The sequence below is a fragment of the Armigeres subalbatus genome, chromosome 3 (genome assembly GCF_024139115.2).
Source record: "Armigeres subalbatus isolate Guangzhou_Male chromosome 3, GZ_Asu_2, whole genome shotgun sequence".
In the NCBI taxonomy this organism is placed as follows: Eukaryota; Metazoa; Arthropoda; class Insecta; order Diptera; family Culicidae; genus Armigeres; species Armigeres subalbatus.
The window spans coordinates 303,676,030-303,695,770 of record NC_085141.1 but is presented as its reverse complement, the minus strand read 5'-3'; the positions used below and the strand labels follow the sequence as shown (position 1 = coordinate 303,695,770).

The window sequence follows — 19,741 nt, the reverse complement described above, 5'->3', positions numbered from 1 at the left end:
ACACAGTCATGTGCTGGATTGACGACGCGTTCTTTCTCGAGTTCCGCGACGCTGCTTTGTTCGGAATTGATAACTCTCCTGACCTTTGTTCAATCACCAAACGATATGTAGGTGACATACAGCCTGGAAAATGTATGCTAATTTATACAAACAGATTAAAAGAAAAGAGCACTGACTGGTGCCGGCATTGGTAGTACGTAGATTGTTCAAAGTTTAACTCGTCTGAACCTGATATGTCTACGCAGGGAGAATGTCAGTTATCGTTATTGGGATGTGAACATTGACCGTTGATTAAAATGCTGACTCGCTTGTTGAAAGACGAAAACGACTAATGAAGACTTATAGAAAACGAGAAACCTATAAGCTTTCTTCACGACCTTTGACAATTACGAATAAAATGTATTGAAGCTTGTCGAAGACATCTAATTTTTATTTTACTTTTTTCTTACAGATTCGGCGTTGCAACCTCTTCACAGGATGCAGAGAAGATTGCCAAAGGTCTTAACACTAAGAATTTGGTTCTTAAGGCACAGGTACTGGCCGGGGGTCGCGGAAAGGGTAGCTTCAAGAATGGTCTCAAGGGTGGTGTCCGAGTGGTTTTCTCGTGAGTTTTTCCAAGTCAATGAGAGGGCGATAAATTTAAAATCTTTCATTTAGGCCACAGGAAGCCCGTGACATTTCTGGCAAAATGATCAAACAACTGCTGGTGACCAAACAAACTGGCGCCGCTGGTCGCATTTGCAACTCGGTCATGGTGGCCGAACGGAAGTTCCCCCGCCGAGAGTTCTACTTTGCCGTCATGATGGAGCGGGCGTTCAACGTAAGTATCTAATTTGTGCCAACCGACCAACGCTATCTTGCAAATCTAGCATTGTTTAATGAAAAAAGAGAATTCGCTGCAACCCTTCAGTGGTTTTGGATTAGGGCTCAAATGAGTCTACCAGTAACGCGAGAAACTTTTGTTTAAAAAAGAAGTTTCGCCCTTCTGAAATGTTGTCGAATTGTTGTATTTGCAAAGTAATTATAAATGGAATAATATTTCCTAGGGTCCAGTGCTGATTGCCTCCTCGCAAGGTGGTGTCAACATCGAAGAGGTTGCTGCCGAGAATCCGGATGCCATCGTGTACGAACCCATCGATATTAAGGCCGGTTTACAGAAAGCCCAGGCTGTTGCGGTGAGTGTATAATGCTTGTAGAGACATTAATCTAAAAATAATGCTAAAAGAAAGACATAAACCTCACACAATCGTTCGAACCACGAAAACATTTTTTTTTTCAATCTGATACCTTCATGGATACCTGGTTTATGCCTTCACCTATGCCTGGTTTATGCCAGGTCCGATTCGACCGCGTGTTCGGGGCCTTCCACGATGTCGCCAGCCACAGCCAACACATCCCCATCAAGCATTACCTTTTCAGTGGTAAAAAGCCTCCACTTCTGCCCTGCGATCCATTCCAATGAAGTCGATGGCGTTCGCAAAGCCCAGAAGCGTATGCGACCGTGTGATGATAGTGTACATCACACGCTCCATATGCCTTTTCAAGGCTTCCCATAGAACGCATCTTTCAGGTCATCAGGCTTATCGTTCGTTAAGCATAGATGCTTATCAGGCTGTAGTTAAAGAACTTGTCCCCTCCTTCTATCAACTCAGATGCGGTAGCTTATCAGCTTCCATAGGATAACTCGTTTCATATTCTCTTCGCAAAGATCATGAGCCAACTCCACGTTCTGCTCTGTTGCTGACGCTTTGGTAGATGTGTTGCTAGTATAAAGTGTTTGCGATGGGATCTTGGAATTTCACATTCGTCGGTTTTGGGTCAGCGTATTTCCTGGATTGCTGCCACGCTAATGCCGACCTTCTCAAGCTCACGAGCCAGGAGTCGAACGAGTTTATTCAGAATTCTCACGTTCATGATACGTTAAAATCATATATGTCCCTTCTCAGTATTCATCGGTATCTTGTAGCATACAGACACGTTTCTCTCTATCGCTACGATATCGTCGACTATTTTTCACAAAATATCCATCGGAATATACGTGTCAATTCCTAAGCGGTTTAAAGGCTGGAAGTCGAAACCTCCGACCAGAATGTCGTCGCAGATTATAATCCGGCGAGCTTACAGCAAATCTCTTCGTGATGAAATCTCATCCGATAGCGAAATTTTCGTAAGCAGAGGCCAAAAAGCCAAGCGAAGCAAATGTGACAAACAAAAGGACACCAAGAAAACAACAATGCACGATCGAGCGATGACTACCGACAATAGCCAAAAATCTATCGCTAACATCCCCACGAGTAATAGGTATATTACTCTCTCAACTGCACCCACAGATGAAAACGAGAATATGCAAATCGTAAACAGGAATAATAATAATAACCCCCCCAACAAGAGGGTGCACTGTCCGCCTATAACAGTGTTACAGCGAGACTCGAGGCAAATTAGAGATTTGCTCAAAAGCAACAATGTGCTCAATGACAGCTTTCACACCAAAGGCATACGAGGTAGTGTTTTAGTAATCACCAAGGATTTTGATATCTTCAAAAGCATTATTCGCGTAATGAGTGCTAATTCATGGAAATTTTTCACACACCAAACGAAAAGTGATACACCCGTCAAAATTGTTTTAACAGGCTTGTCTCTGATATAGGCGATCTAAAAACTGAGCTTGACATGGTTGGAGTCAAGCCTTTGGAAGTTAAAGCCGTGTCTACAAAAAATACAGACCTCGTCCCATACCTACTATACTTCCCTATCAATACAGTACGACTCCAAGATCTCCAAACTATCAGGTACGTGTGCAGCGCAGTTGTAAAATGGAGAAAATACATAAAAAAGCCCGGCAACGCCGTACAATGTAACCGATGTCAACGTTACGGGCACGGTTCTAGACATTGCAACTTGTCGCCGGTATGCCTGAAGTGCAGTAAGAACCATCTGACTGAAGAATGCGAAATTCCCTCCAAGAAAGATGGGAACAACGAAAACAATAATGCGCACGAAAAAATCAGGTGTGCTAATTGTGGAACTTCAAAGGTTGCAAAACGAGGAAAAGCTACCTGCAGCACCGGAAAAAAGCAAAAGCGAAACGGTACACCAACAAGCAAGACAGATCCCATCGTCAACAGCTAACGACGAATACCTCCGCTATACCCGCTGAAACAACATCTCATCATCCAACCAACATCAGCGGTCAATGGAGTAGACCATTGTTCTCTCAAGTAGTTCGCGATGGCTTGGAGCCAACAGGTCTACATCAGAACACTTCGACACTCTTCCCCATCTCGGAATTCCTGGCTCGGGATCTCTTCTATCACCTCAAAAAGTGCAAATCAAAAGAGGAACAGTTTCTTGCCATCTGGGAGCTTGTGATACAATACATCTACAATGCCAAATAAACATCTTACCCGCCAACAGAATAACAGCCCTTCTACGCTGGACAACCTATCACTGGGACGTGCCGCAACAAGCATTATGGAAGCCCCCGATGCACCCTCTATCTCAGTCACATCAACGCACCGCCAACCACAAAATCGTCCCCGACTCGAGTATAGAGAAGGAGAAAGGGGCTTCCAGCTTGCATCCCATGGCAAGTATAATACTTCATGTGAACTTTCTCTTCCTGATGAAACTCTACCTTGCAGCACTCAGATCAGTGAACACTCGAAACAACCAACAACCATAGCCCTGCAATGGAACATCAGAGGTCTTTTGGGCAATTACAATGATCTTAAATAAGAAACAACTAAATTCCAACCGCTCGTCATCGCACTTCAAGAGACACTCTTCGTCGGTTCCGATCACCGCACACAAAACATTCTTAAAGACTACTATTGGCGATTTCAAGCCGACGGAACTCTTCGACGCAGAAACTTTGTGGCTCTAGCTGTCCATCGAGATGCAGCCTACACTTTTCTCGATATTCAAACACCTCTGCCTGTAGTAGCTTTATCTATGTCACATCCCATAGCTGCAACCTTCGTTTCAGTGTATCTGTCACCTCAAATCACGGCCGAAGATTTGCAAAATCAATTGAACGACCTCCTTCATCTGCTACCGAAGCCTCTAATCATGATGGGCGATTTCTACGCACACAGCACTATCTGGGGTAGCACAACTACAGATCGGAAGGGATCCAAACTAGAGGAGTTGCTATCTATACACAACCTTTCGATTATGAACAACGGTGGTCACACAAGACTGGACTGTACAACCGGTAAAACGTCGGCGATTGATCTGACCATAGTTTCAAATCAAATATCTTCCCACTTTCTCTGGTCAGTTAACGATGATACCGGTGGAAGCGACCACTTCCCCATTCGTCTCACTAGTGCTGGGCGAAATTCCGAAATAACGATGCGGCAAAAATGGAAATACTCAGAGGCGGATTGGACAACTTTCGAGCAAATAGTGGAGCAATCAATACCAAGTAACCGATGTATTTTGTTAGAAGAATTTGAGAACGTTGACCGCATTGCAGCAGAAAAAACTATCCCTCGCACAAACAACACTCCTGGACGCAAAGCAGCACCCTGGTAGAGTAAAGAGGTGGCCATAGCTGCGAAGACACGAAGAAAAAAACTATGAGCATTGAAACGCATTAATGAAGACGATCCCAGAAGAGTCCTAGCAGCACAGGAATTCAAAATAGCTAGACACAAATAGCTAAACACTAGACAAAGGACAAGGCAAGTCAGTAGGTATAGATACGATTGGATACCCTATATTGAGACGTCTGCCATACTCAACCAAATGCTCTCTTCTTGATATCATGAACCGGGTTTGGAGAGATGGATTACTACCAAATCAATGGAAGGAAGGACTGATTATCCCCGTACCAAAACCAGGAAATAATAATAAGGAGGTCAACAGCTACAGACCAATATCATTGCTCAGCTGTGTGGGTAAGCTAATGGAAAGGATGGTTAACCGAAGATTAACAACGCGACTGGAGTCTGACAAGCTATTGGATCGACGGCAGTACGCATTCAGGCATGGTAAAGGAATAGATAGCTATTTTGCAGAATTAGAGAACGCGCTACACGAGCCGTTAGAATCCGGGGAACATTGCGAGGCAGCCTTGCTTGACTTATCCAAAGCTTATGACTCAGCCTGGAGATATCCAATTATCGCTAAACTAGCCTCATGGGGAATCCGAGGCCGTATCGCAAAATACATCCGCAGCTTCTTATCTAATAGGACGTTTAGAGTAGCTGTAGGTGGTGCAACATCCGAAATTCGAACACAGGAGAACGGAGTCCCGCAGGGCTCGGTTTTATCTGTAACTCTATTCCTGATCAGCATACATGAGATTTTCGAAGTCATCCCAAGAGGTATTCTCATATATGTATATGCAGACGATATACTTCTTCTTTCTATTGGCAAGTCACCATCAACAGTCAGGAAAAAACTCCAACGAGCAGTTCGGGAGATTGAAACATGGACCGAAAAAACTGGATTCGCACTGTCAGCCCAAAAATCGAAGATAATACACATCTGCAAACGCCGTAAACACCGTGAACTTCCCAGAGTCAGGATAAATGACACCCCATATGAGATAGTCAAATCGGCTAAACTACTGGGGGTTGTAATCGACAGCAGATTATCTTTCAGGCAGCACGCCGGAGAACTTCGAGCAAAAATGGCGTCCATCCAACGACTGTTCGCAGTCATAGGAGGTCGCTGGACCAGTGGCCCAAGAAGTACTCTACTTAGGATCCATAGAAGCCTTACTATTCCGAGAATGACGCACGGCATAGGGCTCGTCAGCCGTGACGGCGAAAAAGTTTTAAAAATTTTGGAACCTGCATACAATGCTATAATCAGAAGTATCTGTGGAGCGTTTCGGTCCAGTCCCATAGAATCAATGATGGCCGAGTGTGGAGAGCTACCCTTCAGCTATGTATGGTATCAAAGCCTCGCTACCAAAGCCATACTATGGTCAGCTAATCAGGTCGCAGTATTGCCGATGGTCACAAGAGCAAACGAACACTACAATAAATTAACGGGATTATCCATCCCACATCGATCAAGTAATCGGCCATGGTCTGATCCCGGTGCGTATATTGACTGAACCATGAAAAGAAACGTTAAGGTTGGCCCACAACCACTAAAAGGAAAAACATTATTTTCTGAATTAGCTGCTAGGAAATACGCAGGGTATTTCAAAATCTAAACAGATGGATCGGTGGTTAACGAACTGGTAGGGTAGGATACGGCATATCATCAGAAAGTGAAGAGGACTCCCGGACGGCTGTAATATTTTCTCGGCCGAAGCCTTTGCTATTGGGCTAGCAATTCAGAATCTCAATGAAAACCATCGGTCTGTTATATTCTCAGATTCAGCTAGCTGTCTATCCGCTATCGAGAGCGGAACATCCAATCATCCTTGGATACAGCAAGCAGAAATGCTATCTAGAACCAAAAATATCACATTATGCTGGATTCCGGCGCATGTTGGCATTAATGGTAACGAAAGAGCGGACCAACTCGCTGCTATTGGGCGCAACGATACCGAACCGAATATTCATATTCCTGCAAAAGACGCCAAGAAAATAGTGCAATTCAACATCAGATGCAGCTGGGAAGGAGAATGGCGAAACACCAATGAAAGCTTCCTACGAAGGATCAAACGAACCACAATATCCTGGAAGGACAGAACATCCAGCAAAGAACGAAGGGCTTTGACGCGGTTACGTATTGGACACACGAACATCTCACATCGATCCTTATTCACCAGAGAGAGCAACGTCTGTGAAACTTGCGGAATCGACATTTCTGTCCTGCACATCCTCGCAGAATGTCGCAAATATGACGTAGAAAGATCAGAAACCAAGTTGGAAGTTGATATTAGCAGCATTCTCAATAACAGTAGAAAATGAGGATAAACTGATTCAGTTTTTGAAGAAAACTCAATTACTAGACAAAATTTAGCACCTATATATAAGTTTTCCTTTTTTTCTCCCCTTTTTTGAGGAGAATGACTTTATTGTTAAAACCTCTATTATAAAAAATATGATAATAATAAATATATGTCCCTTCTGATGCCGAAAGTCTTGTAGCGTGACACAATTTTACTTCATCGTTAATGTTTAGAAATGTTCAATCAAAGATTTTTTTCGTTTTCTATATTCATAATTGCTATATGATTAAAAAAAATCCAATTTTTACTAGTGCCTAATTCTAGACTACCTTTCATTTTTAGATTGCCAAGAAAGTTGGTCTGGAAGATCACGCTGATGAGACAGCCAAGATGCTTCTGAACATGTACGACCTGTTCTGTAAAAAGGATGCACTACTGATCGAAATCAACCCGTACGCCGAAGATGCTGGTGAAACCTGTAAGTACATTGTTAAACTATGTCCTCTAATATTTCAACAATAGATCAATAGATAGTATCATAAACCGAAATTGATCCTCCTCTGAATTGGAAAGTATTTCACTTACAAAATTTCAATCTTCTCTTTTTTCCTCCATGCACAAAAAAAAATTGAACATGCGAAAAAAAAAATTACCAATACACACGTAAATTGTTTCCCTTCTATTTGCGAATTGTACACTTCCACACAAAACACACATCCTTTGTATTTGATTACCATTTCGCGCAATTGTGTGTATGTGAATCTATCCTGTTTTATTGCACTGAACAAAAATGATCGCACAAATTTGAACTGTATTTTTGCACCATTTTACTATTTGCTAAAAACAAAACTAAACGTGTGTATGCGTGTGCGACGAGCGACAAAATTGGCTTATCAAAATTTGGAATCAAATGTCTAAATCGGAATGCACAGCCTCCGAGTGTAAGTATGGATGTTATGGCCGTTCTCTCTCCGCTGAGGGCGGGTATTCTCGCCCTCTTGTGCATACAAATTTTCCGGAATGCTTGAATGCTGGGTTGTGGTGGTAGTTTGTTATGCTTTCTGTTGCGTTTATTCGTAAATTTCGCTTTGGTTCTGTGTGGTGTTGCTTTTTGTAGTTTATTTTATTATTTTAGGTAAATTTGGATTTCATTTATTGATCTTTAGAACTCGGATACTGTTTTCTTTACGTCAAATACGCATAAAGACTGATCCACATGTACTTTTTAATCAACGTTTGCTAAACAAGATATTTAACTTTTATCCAGTAACTCCTATAAACACTAACTTCTTTCCAGCTTTCTATGTGAAAGTAAATTTAAATATTATACCTCAATTTTGCCTTGATGGAACAAAAACTCGCCAAATGTATTTTTAAATATCATAATCTGATTACTGTCCATGCAGTGCTGAAACATAAATCTTTTCACACTTTATCAACTTTCCTTCTACATTTTAAATTACTTTACGTGAACCGCACTCGGCAAAATATTCTAGTGGACATTGCCTATTTTCTTCAAAAGCTCATGTCAAAAATTGACACCTGTGGTGCTCTGCAGCATGAATTCATCACTTATTTAATTGACATCGCTCCAATTCAATTATTAAAGTTCAATAAAATAACTCTACGTTAGGGTGGCTCAAACTAGTATGAAAAAAAAATCATTTTTTTATGGGCCGCCCTCTTATTCGGTTCTATTTGATACCCCGATGCTCTGGACAAACTTTCAGTCAAATCAGTCAACGTTTGGACGGTGCTAAACTCGTTGGAAGTTTATATGCAAAAATGTATGCAGAAACATCGGAAAACAGTGATTTGCAGTTAGACGGCACAATTTACAATTAAGAACTATGATACTCATTCAGATCTTGAAGAATTTAATACAGAATGTTATGCTGAAAACCGCGAAAAATTTAGTGTTTGCCCGGTGAAGTTATTAATATTGCTCTGTAGTGGGGTTTGAGCAAATTTCGTAAAAAAAGAAAAAGAAATAAATGCTAATATCTTTGTTTAATAAACTCTAATCTTCAAGCGGTTTTCAACATAACATTCTGTATTAAATTCTACAAGAATTAATGAGTATCATAGTTCTTTATCGTAAATTGTGCCGTCCAACTGCAAATCACTGTTTTTAGATGTTTCCATTTAAACTTCCAACGAGTTTAGCACCGCCCAAACGTTGACCGATTTGACTGAAATTTTGTCCAGAGCATCACTGCCGTTCTACGCATAACTGTTCCATGTTACCTTTGATGAAAAATTCCAGTCAATTTGTCCCACTAATTTTAGAATCGATTGGATCTTAAAATTTAACAAATATTTTTGGGATGTTATGAGCGTAGGCAACACTTTTCCAGGACATAAAACGAATCACTACTTATTTAAATGGTTTTCAGTCTCTATTATCATTATTATCATCAACCAAACTATTTCATTTCTTCAGTGGGACAAATTGACTCGAGTTTTTCATCAAAGGTAACATGGGACAATTATGCGTAGAACGGCGGATCACGGCATCAAAATAAACCGAATAAGAGGGCGGCCCATCAAAAAAGTTTAAAAAGTGTTTTTTGAGCCACCGTACTCTATGTCAGCGGTTCTCAACCTTTTTCTTGAGAGGTACCCCTTCGAACTTTTGCATTATTTGAGGTACCGTCAACTGGGGGGAAGATGATCATTTTTAAGACAAAACATGCAATAACAATGTGTGTCTACATTTTAAATCGAAACAAATATTTTCAAAACATGTACTGCTATACGTTGCAATAATCAACAACTTTAGTTTTCTGAAATGCGTTCGCATTTATTAAAATAAATTAAATTATCACACATTTTTTGAGTAATCTGGTTTGGGGTGAAGTTGATCAAGACAGCTCTACTGAAATCATTATGACCTAGTAGTCAAAATACACTAGGTTATTTGTATGAATGTTGAATTTACTACGTAAAGAAGTCTACGAAGTCAATATTTGAAACGAAAATAGCGTCATTTATGACTATCTCTCTCTTTCTTCCACAAAATACATTTTCATGATTATAATCGAAAGACTCGGGTTTCTACCTAGCGGTAACATTACTTGAACGGAGAATATTGTTGACTACTTCCGAGGCTTCCGAGCCTCTTGAAAGGAGGCTTCCGAGCCTCTTGAAAGGAGGCTTCCGAGCCTCTTGAAAGGAGGCTTCCGAGCCTCTTGAAAGGAGGCTTCCGAGCCTCTTGAAAGGAGACTTCCGAGCCTCTTGAAAGGAGGCTTCCGAGCCTCTTGAAAGGAGGCTTCCGAGCCTCTTGAAAGGAGGCTTCCGAGCCTCTTGAAAGGAGGCTTCCGAGCCTCTTGAAAGGAGGCTTCGGAGCCTCTTGAAAGGAGGCTTCCGAGCCTCTTGAAAGGAGGCTTCCGAGCCTCTTGAAAGGAGGCTTCCGAGCCTCTTGAAAGGAGGCTTCCGAGCCTCTTGAAAGGAGGCTTCCGAGCCTCTTGAAAGGAGGCTTCCGAGCCTCTTGAAAGAAGGCAGCCTAACCACTTGAAAGGAGGCTTCGAAAGGAGCCTCTTGAAAGGAAGCCTTCGTACTACTTGAAAGAAGGCTTCCGAGAGGCGTAAAAGGATGCTTCTAATCCTCTTGCGACGAAGCAACCGAGTTTTAGTGAAAAAAACAATCATTTTGTTCATCATCAAGAAATCCAACTCATTCGTTGCGTACGAGCTGATTCGAGAAAGGGATTTCATTGATAAAATGTCTCATTTTCTTTTGCATGTCGTTAAGACCGTCTCCAGCATCAGTTTGTTTGCCAATCTCTTCTTGAGAATGTGACTGTTAGATCCTGAATCCAACAATGCACGGCACGTGTCGGTAGAACCACCACTTCGAACCATCTAGACCTCTGCCGTTGAAAGCAGCATTTGCCGCTTCGCTGATCCAATCTGCGCACACATACCAGTTGGACGTAAACCGACTGATTCCTGTTTGTTGCTTTTATCCGTTGTAGCAGACAGTGCTTTCAAATTGCTGTTCGAGGGACTCGCTTCATATTTAGGCTATGATGCATGTGACCACATCCCTCGACCTTGCACCCTTGATCAGAATGACATTCACTGACTCGATGTTTTTGCATCGACTTTACAGCTACAGATTTGAACATCCATGTTCTGGAACCGACTGCGCTTGTAGATGACGTGCTCGGCTCGACAACACGGACACATGTCTCTAGCCGATGAATGACTTAGAAGATGGATATGCTGATTCCTTGTTACCAGCTACCACGACACGTTGTTTCCCTGGGACCATTGACTGCTGTAGTACATGCTGCTGCTGCGAGCGGTTTGTAAGTTGCAGAACGCGTCCTCTTGGTACCTTCAGCTCCCACTGCTATTGTGATTCCTCGTCCAGCTTTTTGTAGAGCACATTTAACAGGATCAGCCCACCTAATCCGTCACAAGATAATTGTGCCCTTCCAAAGCGTCGACATGTTTCGAACGTTTACCTTCGTTTACAGTCGTTTACCTTCGTACGTAATTTCAAGAATCTTCCAAGCCTTTTCATAGTCTTTGTTGTTAATGACGTCCTGTTCGATCTTGTCTCTCGCATCTCCTTTCAGAGAATTGCGCAAGTGTAAAATTTTCATTGCAGGTGTCTCGTTTGGGTTTTTCGCCATGATGCTTTTGAAGGGGCTCTTGAAACTGTACCAGTTGTCCGGTGTTCCATCAAATGTTGGAAAGGGAGTATGTAACTGTGGTGCTGCTGCTGCTTGTGTCACAATCGGCTGTGTCATTGATGAACGCGTCGTGCGTCTTGCGCTTGGGCAACTCGAGTTTGCAAGTCAATGTAAAGTTTGTTGTGTATCTCCTCGAATACCGCATAATCCTGGCGTTCTGCAGTTCGTTGTCCCTTCGGTAGCAGGGCGGACATGAATTTGAATTTTATCAAACACGTGCCCGCAACGCCGCAATGTTTCAAGGTGAAGGTTAACACGTACGTCCCCAACCCCCATTTTACGACAAAACTCAAAATTCAAAACCATTCAGCTCAGCCAATTTCTAACGGATTTTCAAGCAATCTTCTGGAATCGATCACAAAATTCCTATAGTTTTAGAAACCGAGGTAAATTTTTGTGCAATGGCCATGGTTCCAGAGATATTCCGGGGAGTACTGGGGTTACCTCCTTCCCGGAAAAAATGGTCACTGGCAGATCGGCTTCGAAATCCTTCGTGCGACATGTCAAACTTCATGATTTTGCAAAACAGGTACACAGGAGTACATTTCGGCGATTTTCGATCGAATTGGCCACCCTCCGGGTGCTTCCAGGGCCTGGTTCCCTTGGGGAAGTGGCCAATATCCGTTCAATCTTGGAACCCATCTTGCGGCATGTCAAACTTCATGATTTTGCAAAACAAGTACACTGGAGTACATTTCGGCGATTTTCGATCGAATTGGCCACCCTCCGGGTGCTTCCAGGGCCTGGTTCCCTTGAGGAAGTGGCCAATATCCGTTCATTCTTGGAACCCATCTTGCGGCATATCAAACTTCATGATTTTGCAAAACAAGCACACTGGAGTACATTTCGGCGATTTTCGATCGAATTACCTACCCTCCGGGTGCTTACAGGGCCTGGTTCCCTTGGGGAAGTGGCCAATTTTCGTTCAATCTTGGAATCCATTCTGCGACATGTCAAACTTCATGATTTTGCAAAACAAGTACAATGGAGTAAATTACGGCGATTTTCGATCGAATTGGCCACCCTCCGGGTACTTCCAGGGCCTGGTTCCCTTGGGGAAGTGGCCAATATTCGTCCAATCTTGGAACCCATCTTGCGACATGTCAAACTTCATGATTTTGCAAAACAAATACAATGGAGTAAATTTCGGCGATTTTCGATCGAATTGGCCACCCTCCGGGTACTTCCAGGGCCTGGTTCCCTTGGGGAAGTGGCCAATATTCGTCCAATCTTGGAACCCATCTTGCGACATGTCAAACTTCGTGATTTTGCAAAACAAGTAAACTGGAATCCATTTCGGTAGTTTTCGATCGGATTGGCCATCTTCCGGGTACTTCCATGCGCTGATTGATATTTTACCGGCGGTGGCCTGATAGATCATTTGCAGCCAGTGGCGGCGGCGTGGCGGCATCACGCCTTTGGTGATTGGCGGCGGCGTGGTTCGGCGTGAACCAGTTTCAAGCGCCAAAATTTCTTCAGAAGTATCTCCAGGAATTCTTCCAGAAGTTCCACTACGAGTTTTTTGCAAAAGATCGTTAAGAAATTCCTTTGGACATTCCTCCAGATATTTCTCCATAAGTGCCTCTGGGAAATTCTTCCAGATACTCCTCCCGGATTTCGTCTGGAAGTTCCTTTAGGAAGGTTTTCCAAGAATTCCTCCAGGAATTCCTACGGAAGTTCCTCCAGAAATTCCTACGGAAGTTCCTCCAGGAATTCCTCCGGAAGTTCCTCCAGGAATTACTCCGGAAGTTTCACCAGGAATTCCTCCCGAAGTTCATCCAGGAATTCCTCCGGAAGTTCTTCAAGGAACTCCTTCGGAAGGAGTTCCTCCAAGAAGTTCCTCCAGTTATTCCTCCGGGAGTTTCTCCAGGAATTCCTCCGGAAGTTCCTCCAGTAAATCCTCTAGAAGTTCCTACATTTATTCCTCCGGAAGTTCCCCCAGCACTTCCTCCGGAAGTTTTTCTAGTAATTCCTCCGGAAGTTCCTTCAGTAATTCCTCCGGAAATTCATACCGGAATTCTTCCGGAAGTTCCTTCAGGAATTCCTGCCGAAGTTCCTCCGGGAATTCTTCCGGACGTTCCTTCAGGATTTATCCAATATGCTCCACCAGGAATTCCTCCAGGAATTCATCCGGAAAATCCTCCAGAAATTCCTGGAATTCTAGGTGGTCAATTCCAGTTTCCAGAGGAATTCCTGGAGGAACTTCCGGAGCAATTCCTGGAGGAACTTCTGGAAGAATTCATGGAGAAACCTTCGGAGGAATTCCTGGAGAAACTACCGGAGGAATTCTCGGAGGAACCTCCGGAGGAACTCCTGGAGGAACTTCCAGATGAATTCCTAGAAGAGCTTCCGGAGGAATTCCTGAAGGAACTTCCAGACGAAATCCAAGAGGAGTTTCTGGAGTAACTTCCCAGAGGCACTTACGGAGGAATGTCCAAAGGAATTTCTTGACGATACTTTAAAAAAAAAAACTAGTGGAGGAACTTCTGGAAGAATTCCTTGATGAATTTCTGAAGAAATTTTGGCGCTTGAACTGGTTTACGCCGATCCACTCCACCGCTGATCACTAACGGCGTGACGCCGCCGCCGCTGCCTGAAAATGATCTATCACGCCACCGCCGTTAAAATATCAATCAGCGCACAGGTCTACCTGGAAGTAGCCGGAGGGTGGCCAATTCGATCGAATGTCGCCGAAATGTACTCCAGTGTTCTTGTTTTGCAAAATCATGAAGTTTGATATGTCGCAAGATGGGTTCCAAGATTGGACGGATATTGGCCACTTCCCCAAGGGAACCAGGCCCTGGAAGCACCCGGTGGGTAGCCAATTCGATCGAAAGTCGTTGAAATGTACTCCAGTGTACTTGTTTTGCAAAATAATGAAGTTTGACATGTCGCACGATGGATTTCGAAGTCGATCTGCCAGTGACCATTTTTTCCGGGAGGGAGGTAACCCCAGTACTCCCCGGAATATCTCCGGAACCATGGCCATAGCCAAAAAATTGACCTCGGTTCCTAAAACTATAGGAATTTTGTGATCGATTCCAGAAGATTGCTTGAAAATCCGTTAGAAATTGGCTGAGCAGCGTGGTTTTGAATTTTGAGTTTTGTCGTAAAATGGGGGTTGGGGACGTACGTGTTAACCAAATGTATACTGACACCTCCCCCTCTCAACGTCTCCTTGATGAGATCACGCCGATCCGATAACACTTCCATTTTGGATTCCATCGCTTCCTTCTTCTCGTGCACTTGCTTTGCAATCTTCTGGTCTGCCACTGACGGAACTAGGAACTTCACTTTGCGTTCCCTCTAACGCTTCCAAAATGTTTCTTTTAGTTATTTGTTTAAACACTGCACGTGATGTACCTTCTCCACTCATGCTCAAACGTGTTCACTCTTGTTCAATCCCGCTCGCGACGTGTCACGGACACATGTGCAGCAGGATCACTTTTGAAAGTTCACTGTTTTATGTGGCCTCGACCACGATACGCACCCGCGTTCAATTGGTCAATACTCGATTCAATTACAGCCAGGCTGCACCACGCGCACGACGACAATGGCAATCATCGGTCACGAATCGACACAAATTTCAACTTTATTCTACGAGCATAAACGAAATGCGGATCGGCCGCATGTCGCTACTGCACACGATGCCACGGGAATAATTTTCGTTGTTCTTCCGGTCACGGACCGCACTTTCACACATACACCAGCTAGAACTCCAAGAAACTTTCAGGAAATCCAATCGCCTCATCCGAATTGGACGGACCAATATGTTAATCGTATAGCTCAGGGATTTGAATTTTCCGACGGAAGTGATTATGTGGTGATGATCTTTTGTGTCTGCCGTTGAACATCGCGTTACAGTGGGCAATACAAATGGCCGTCATACCAAATTGACTATCTACAAATCACTCATCAGACCGGTAGTCCTTTACGAGACATGAGACCTGGACAATTCTCGTGGAGGATCAACGGCCACTTGGAGTTTTCGAAAGAAAATTGGCAAGGTGCAGATAAAGGGCATTTAGGAGACGGGTCTCCAGTGGCCTTGCGAGCAAAGGCGTAGGATTGGCAATCCGGAGATGGCGAGTTCGATTCTCGGTCCGGTCTAGGATGTTTTCGGGTTGGAAACAGTCTCGACTTCCTGGGTATCCATATCTGGTATATCCATTGTACTTGCCACACAAAATACATACTGATACAATGGCGGGCATAGAAAAGCTTTCAATTAATCACTGAGGAAATACTAATAAAATACTGAATTGAAAAGCAGGCCAAGTTCCAGTTGGAATGTAGAGCCATTGAAGAAGAAGAGAAGGAGACGATTGAACGACGTACACCCGGTTCTTTTTTTACACGGGTAGGTTTTAGTTGATTACGACCTTCAGCGTTGATGAAACTATGAGTTAACCCCATGAAAAAACTCACAAAAAATCAAAGAAAATTCAGGTGGTATTTAAAAAGCTGTGAAAAATTTGGTTAACCGGGAAATTAAAGAATACCAACCGTGTAAAAAAAATATTGGGTGTATTACATTAACTGTTTGAAGACCCATCAACCGCTCACACCACGAAAATCGGACGACTGCTGAGGGCCGGGTGGGTAGCCAGAATGCCGAACAGTAACCCGGTGATAATGGTTCTTCTTAGCTATCTAATGGGCCAGCGCCACTAATGCTCACTTAAGTCACAATCAACGTAGGCTGTCTTGCCGGTCCATGGCTGCACTTCGCCAACCGCGCAGTCTACTACAGGTTTGCAAATTGCCTTCCACACTTCGCCAGCGAGCGACCGTGGACCGGGTTGAATCGAATTTTACGAGCTGTAGAGGCCACAAATAAACCACCTTAGTTTATCTTAATTATGTTCAGAAGTTGAACATCTTCTTCTTCTTCTTCTTCTTATTGGCATTACATCCCCACACTGGGACAAAGCCGCCTCGCAGCTTGGTGTTCATTAAGCACTTCCACAGTTATTAACTGCGAGGTTTCTAAGCCAGGTTACTATTTTTGCATTCGTATATCATGAGGCTAAAACGATGATACTTTTATGCCCAGGGAAGTCGATACAATTTTCATGCCAAAAATTGCCTAGACTGGCACCAGGAATCGAACCCAGCAACCCTCAGGATGGTCTTGCTTTGTAGCCGCGCGTCTTACCGCACGGCTAAGAAGGGCCCCTAGAAGTTGAACATATTATTGAAAATTCTTTACCAAGATAGGTTTGCTAATCACAATTAATTTAAATATATCAAAAGTAATTTTACTAACAATCTTTTGCAATATTGTATCGGTGTTGGCCATTGAAAGTTGTTAACTTTATTCTCAAAATCATCAACCGAGACCTACGTGTCTCGCTGGCAATAGGTATTGAGGTGATTTAAAACAAGTGAAGTTAAAGCTATTTAATATATTTGTTTGCTTCAGTTCGTTAACCCTGAAAGCATGGATTTCATAAAGAAAAATTACTTATAGAAGAAACTGGTCAATGACAATGCCTTTATGAAATCCAGTCTTTTGAATGCATTGTTAGGCAGCGTTTGGTTTGGGTCTGTTTTGTAGGCTGTTAAATTTGCTTCTGCAACAAACTACCCTACAAATTTACATGTAATCTAATTTTCTCTATATTTTTCTTTTCTCCATTCACCCAACCCGTTCGCTTCCGCAGACTTTGCGCTGGACGCCAAGATGCGATTCGACGACAATGCCGAATTTCGCCAGAAGGACCTGTTCGCCAAGCGTGATCTGTCCCAGGAGGACAGCAAGGAGGTTGAGGCGTCCAAGTTTGACCTTAACTACATCGCCCTGGACGGTTCGATCGGGTGTCTGGTCAACGGTGCCGGTTTGGCCATGGCCACGATGGACATCATTAAACTGCACGGTGGCGATCCGGCCAACTTCCTCGACGTCGGTGGCGGTGCCAGCGTCAAGGCCGTGAAGGAAGCCTTCCGGATCATCACTTCCGATCCGAAGGTGCACGCTATTCTGGTCAACATTTTCGGCGGTATTATGCGATGCGACGTCATTGCCGAGGGTATTATCCAGGCCACCAAGGAGCTGAACATTAAAATGCCGATCATTGTAAGATTACAGGTGAGTGCGATCTAAATTTTGTTATTGTAAAACTGTTAAGATATGAATCCGATTTTCCACAGGGAACGAATGTGAATGAAGCAAAAGAACTGATTAAAAAGTCTAAACTGCGAATCTTGCCCAAGGACGATCTCGATGAAGCCGCTATGTTGTCAGTGCATTTGGCTCAGATCGTACACCTTGCCCGGGAGGCCCATCTAGATGTTAGCTTCGAACTGCCCGACAGTTACATTCAATAAACGAAATTCTCTATTGTTTTAGTCGAAAAAAAAACACTATTCTAATTTATTTGTTAAAGTTCGGCAACGCTCCTTTATTTGTGGATTGTTACACATCTCAAAATAATTATTTCGATAAACTGTAAATTGAACTACGAATTTTTCGGAGAGTAAAATGCAAGACCCTGTGCTAAGACCTTATGTCTAACCACAGCATAGTTGATATCTCAAATATGTAGTTAGTTTTATTCGTGCCTCGTATGATTAATTTATTTCAAGAATAAATGCCGTTCTACACGGTTTGTTTGTTTTCAGTTAACTAGTTTATTAGCTTTAACAATAACTAATATGAAAATCGGACTGTTGTATAACTGTCCTACACATTGTTCGGAATTTGCAACAAGAAATTCAGCGTCCATCGGAGTTAGAAGCTGAAACCAACCGAATAGACTTATATGTACTGCACCCCTAAATATTGTTGAGAGCTACACCCAACTGTCTATGTGTCGTCAACGTTGTTCGAAGCATCGCGCGAAAATTATGAACTTATCTATATACCTTTGGGGAAAGTTAACAAATGAAAAAAAAAATCCAAAGCCGCTTTTTGTTCCCTGTCTTATGTTTGAATTTATCTTGATTTTTGTCTACATCTGCCGGATTGTCTTTAATCAAAACGAAGAACACGTGATAAAATGGTGTGATCGCTAATATTTTGGCTCCCATACCTATACAATGTGTTTTAAAATCGCAATTCATTTTACCAGGCCGCAAGAGCATAAATAACGTCTAAAAATAAATATATAAAAAATAAACAATAAATGATTTTTTAATCCGAAACTACCAAAATTTTAAAGCAAAATAGATAAACCGGTTAATTTAGTAGAGAAACGTAACGCTAGCTTCTCGAAAAAGGTAAGAGTAGTTGACTACTCTAAATTGAAATGCAAGCCTCTGTGGTGGCAACCCTGCCAACCCTGCTAATTTGACGCCACAATACACGGTTCGAGGCCGCATCTCTCCATCCTCGAATGCGCCCCACGCTCGCCGTTTGCGTGGTCGTTTGCACCTGGTCTGCCCACCTTACTCGCTGTGCTCCACGCCGTCTCGTATCTGCCGGATCGGAAGCGAACGCCATCTTCGCAGGGTTGCTGTCCAGCATTCTTGCAACATGTCCTGCCCATCGTACCCTTCCGGCTTTAGCTACCTTCTGGATACTTGGTTCGCCGTAGAGCTGGGCGAGCTCGTGGTTCATTCTTCGCCGCCACACACCGTCTTGCACGCCGCCAAAGATGGTCCCGTCTCTCGGATACTCTTTCCTCCTCAACTATTGTCCATGTTTCATGTCCGTAGAGGACTACCGGTCTTATCAGCGTCTTGTACATGACACATTTGGTACGGTGGCGAATCTTGAGTAGATTGGTGCTGTCTAATTACTCAGCTCGAAGTAACTTGAAGTTGCTCCGACTTGGTCAAATTTTTTGTCAACAAAAAGCTGTCAAGTTCCTCCGAGCTACATCGAGTTCAGGTTTTGTACTCAATGTACGCCACGTCTGATTCGTTCCACCTTGCCTTGTGTTGACGAGGGATATCTTTCCAACGAAGCTACTGTTTCCGCCATCTTCGTTTGATTACGACGGGCTTCTTGTACTTCCTTTTGTTCACGAATATTACCAAAGGATGTTCCTTCGCTGATAAATGCTCTTGGTGTGTGGGACACGGACGACGACAACGGAGAGGCAATGGGAGTTGACAATAAAATCCGCTTCTGCTTCCCGGATCTCAGCTGCATGTCACTTCACTTCACTTAAAGAGTATCACTTTCCCTCAATTTTTGACAACTTGTCACAAAGTGTCTACGAAGTACTAGTTTC

The 19,741-nt window shown here is 43.2% G+C and overlaps 1 protein-coding gene across 1 annotated transcript; it reads left to right on the top strand.

Annotated features, from left to right (window-relative positions):
- The first annotated feature begins 233 nt into the window (after window positions 1-233).
- LOC134222620 (succinate--CoA ligase [ADP-forming] subunit beta, mitochondrial-like) lies at window positions 234-18,689 on the top strand. Its single transcript, XM_062701782.1, has 7 exons — window positions 234-252; window positions 409-604; window positions 658-820; window positions 1,047-1,175; window positions 7,202-7,337; window positions 17,228-17,652; window positions 17,715-18,689. Exons 1-7 carry the CDS (start codon window positions 234-236, stop codon window positions 17,889-17,891), a joined length of 1,245 nt encoding a protein of 414 aa, XP_062557766.1. The 3' UTR covers window positions 17,892-18,689.
- The last annotated feature ends 1,052 nt before the right edge of the window (window positions 18,690-19,741 follow it).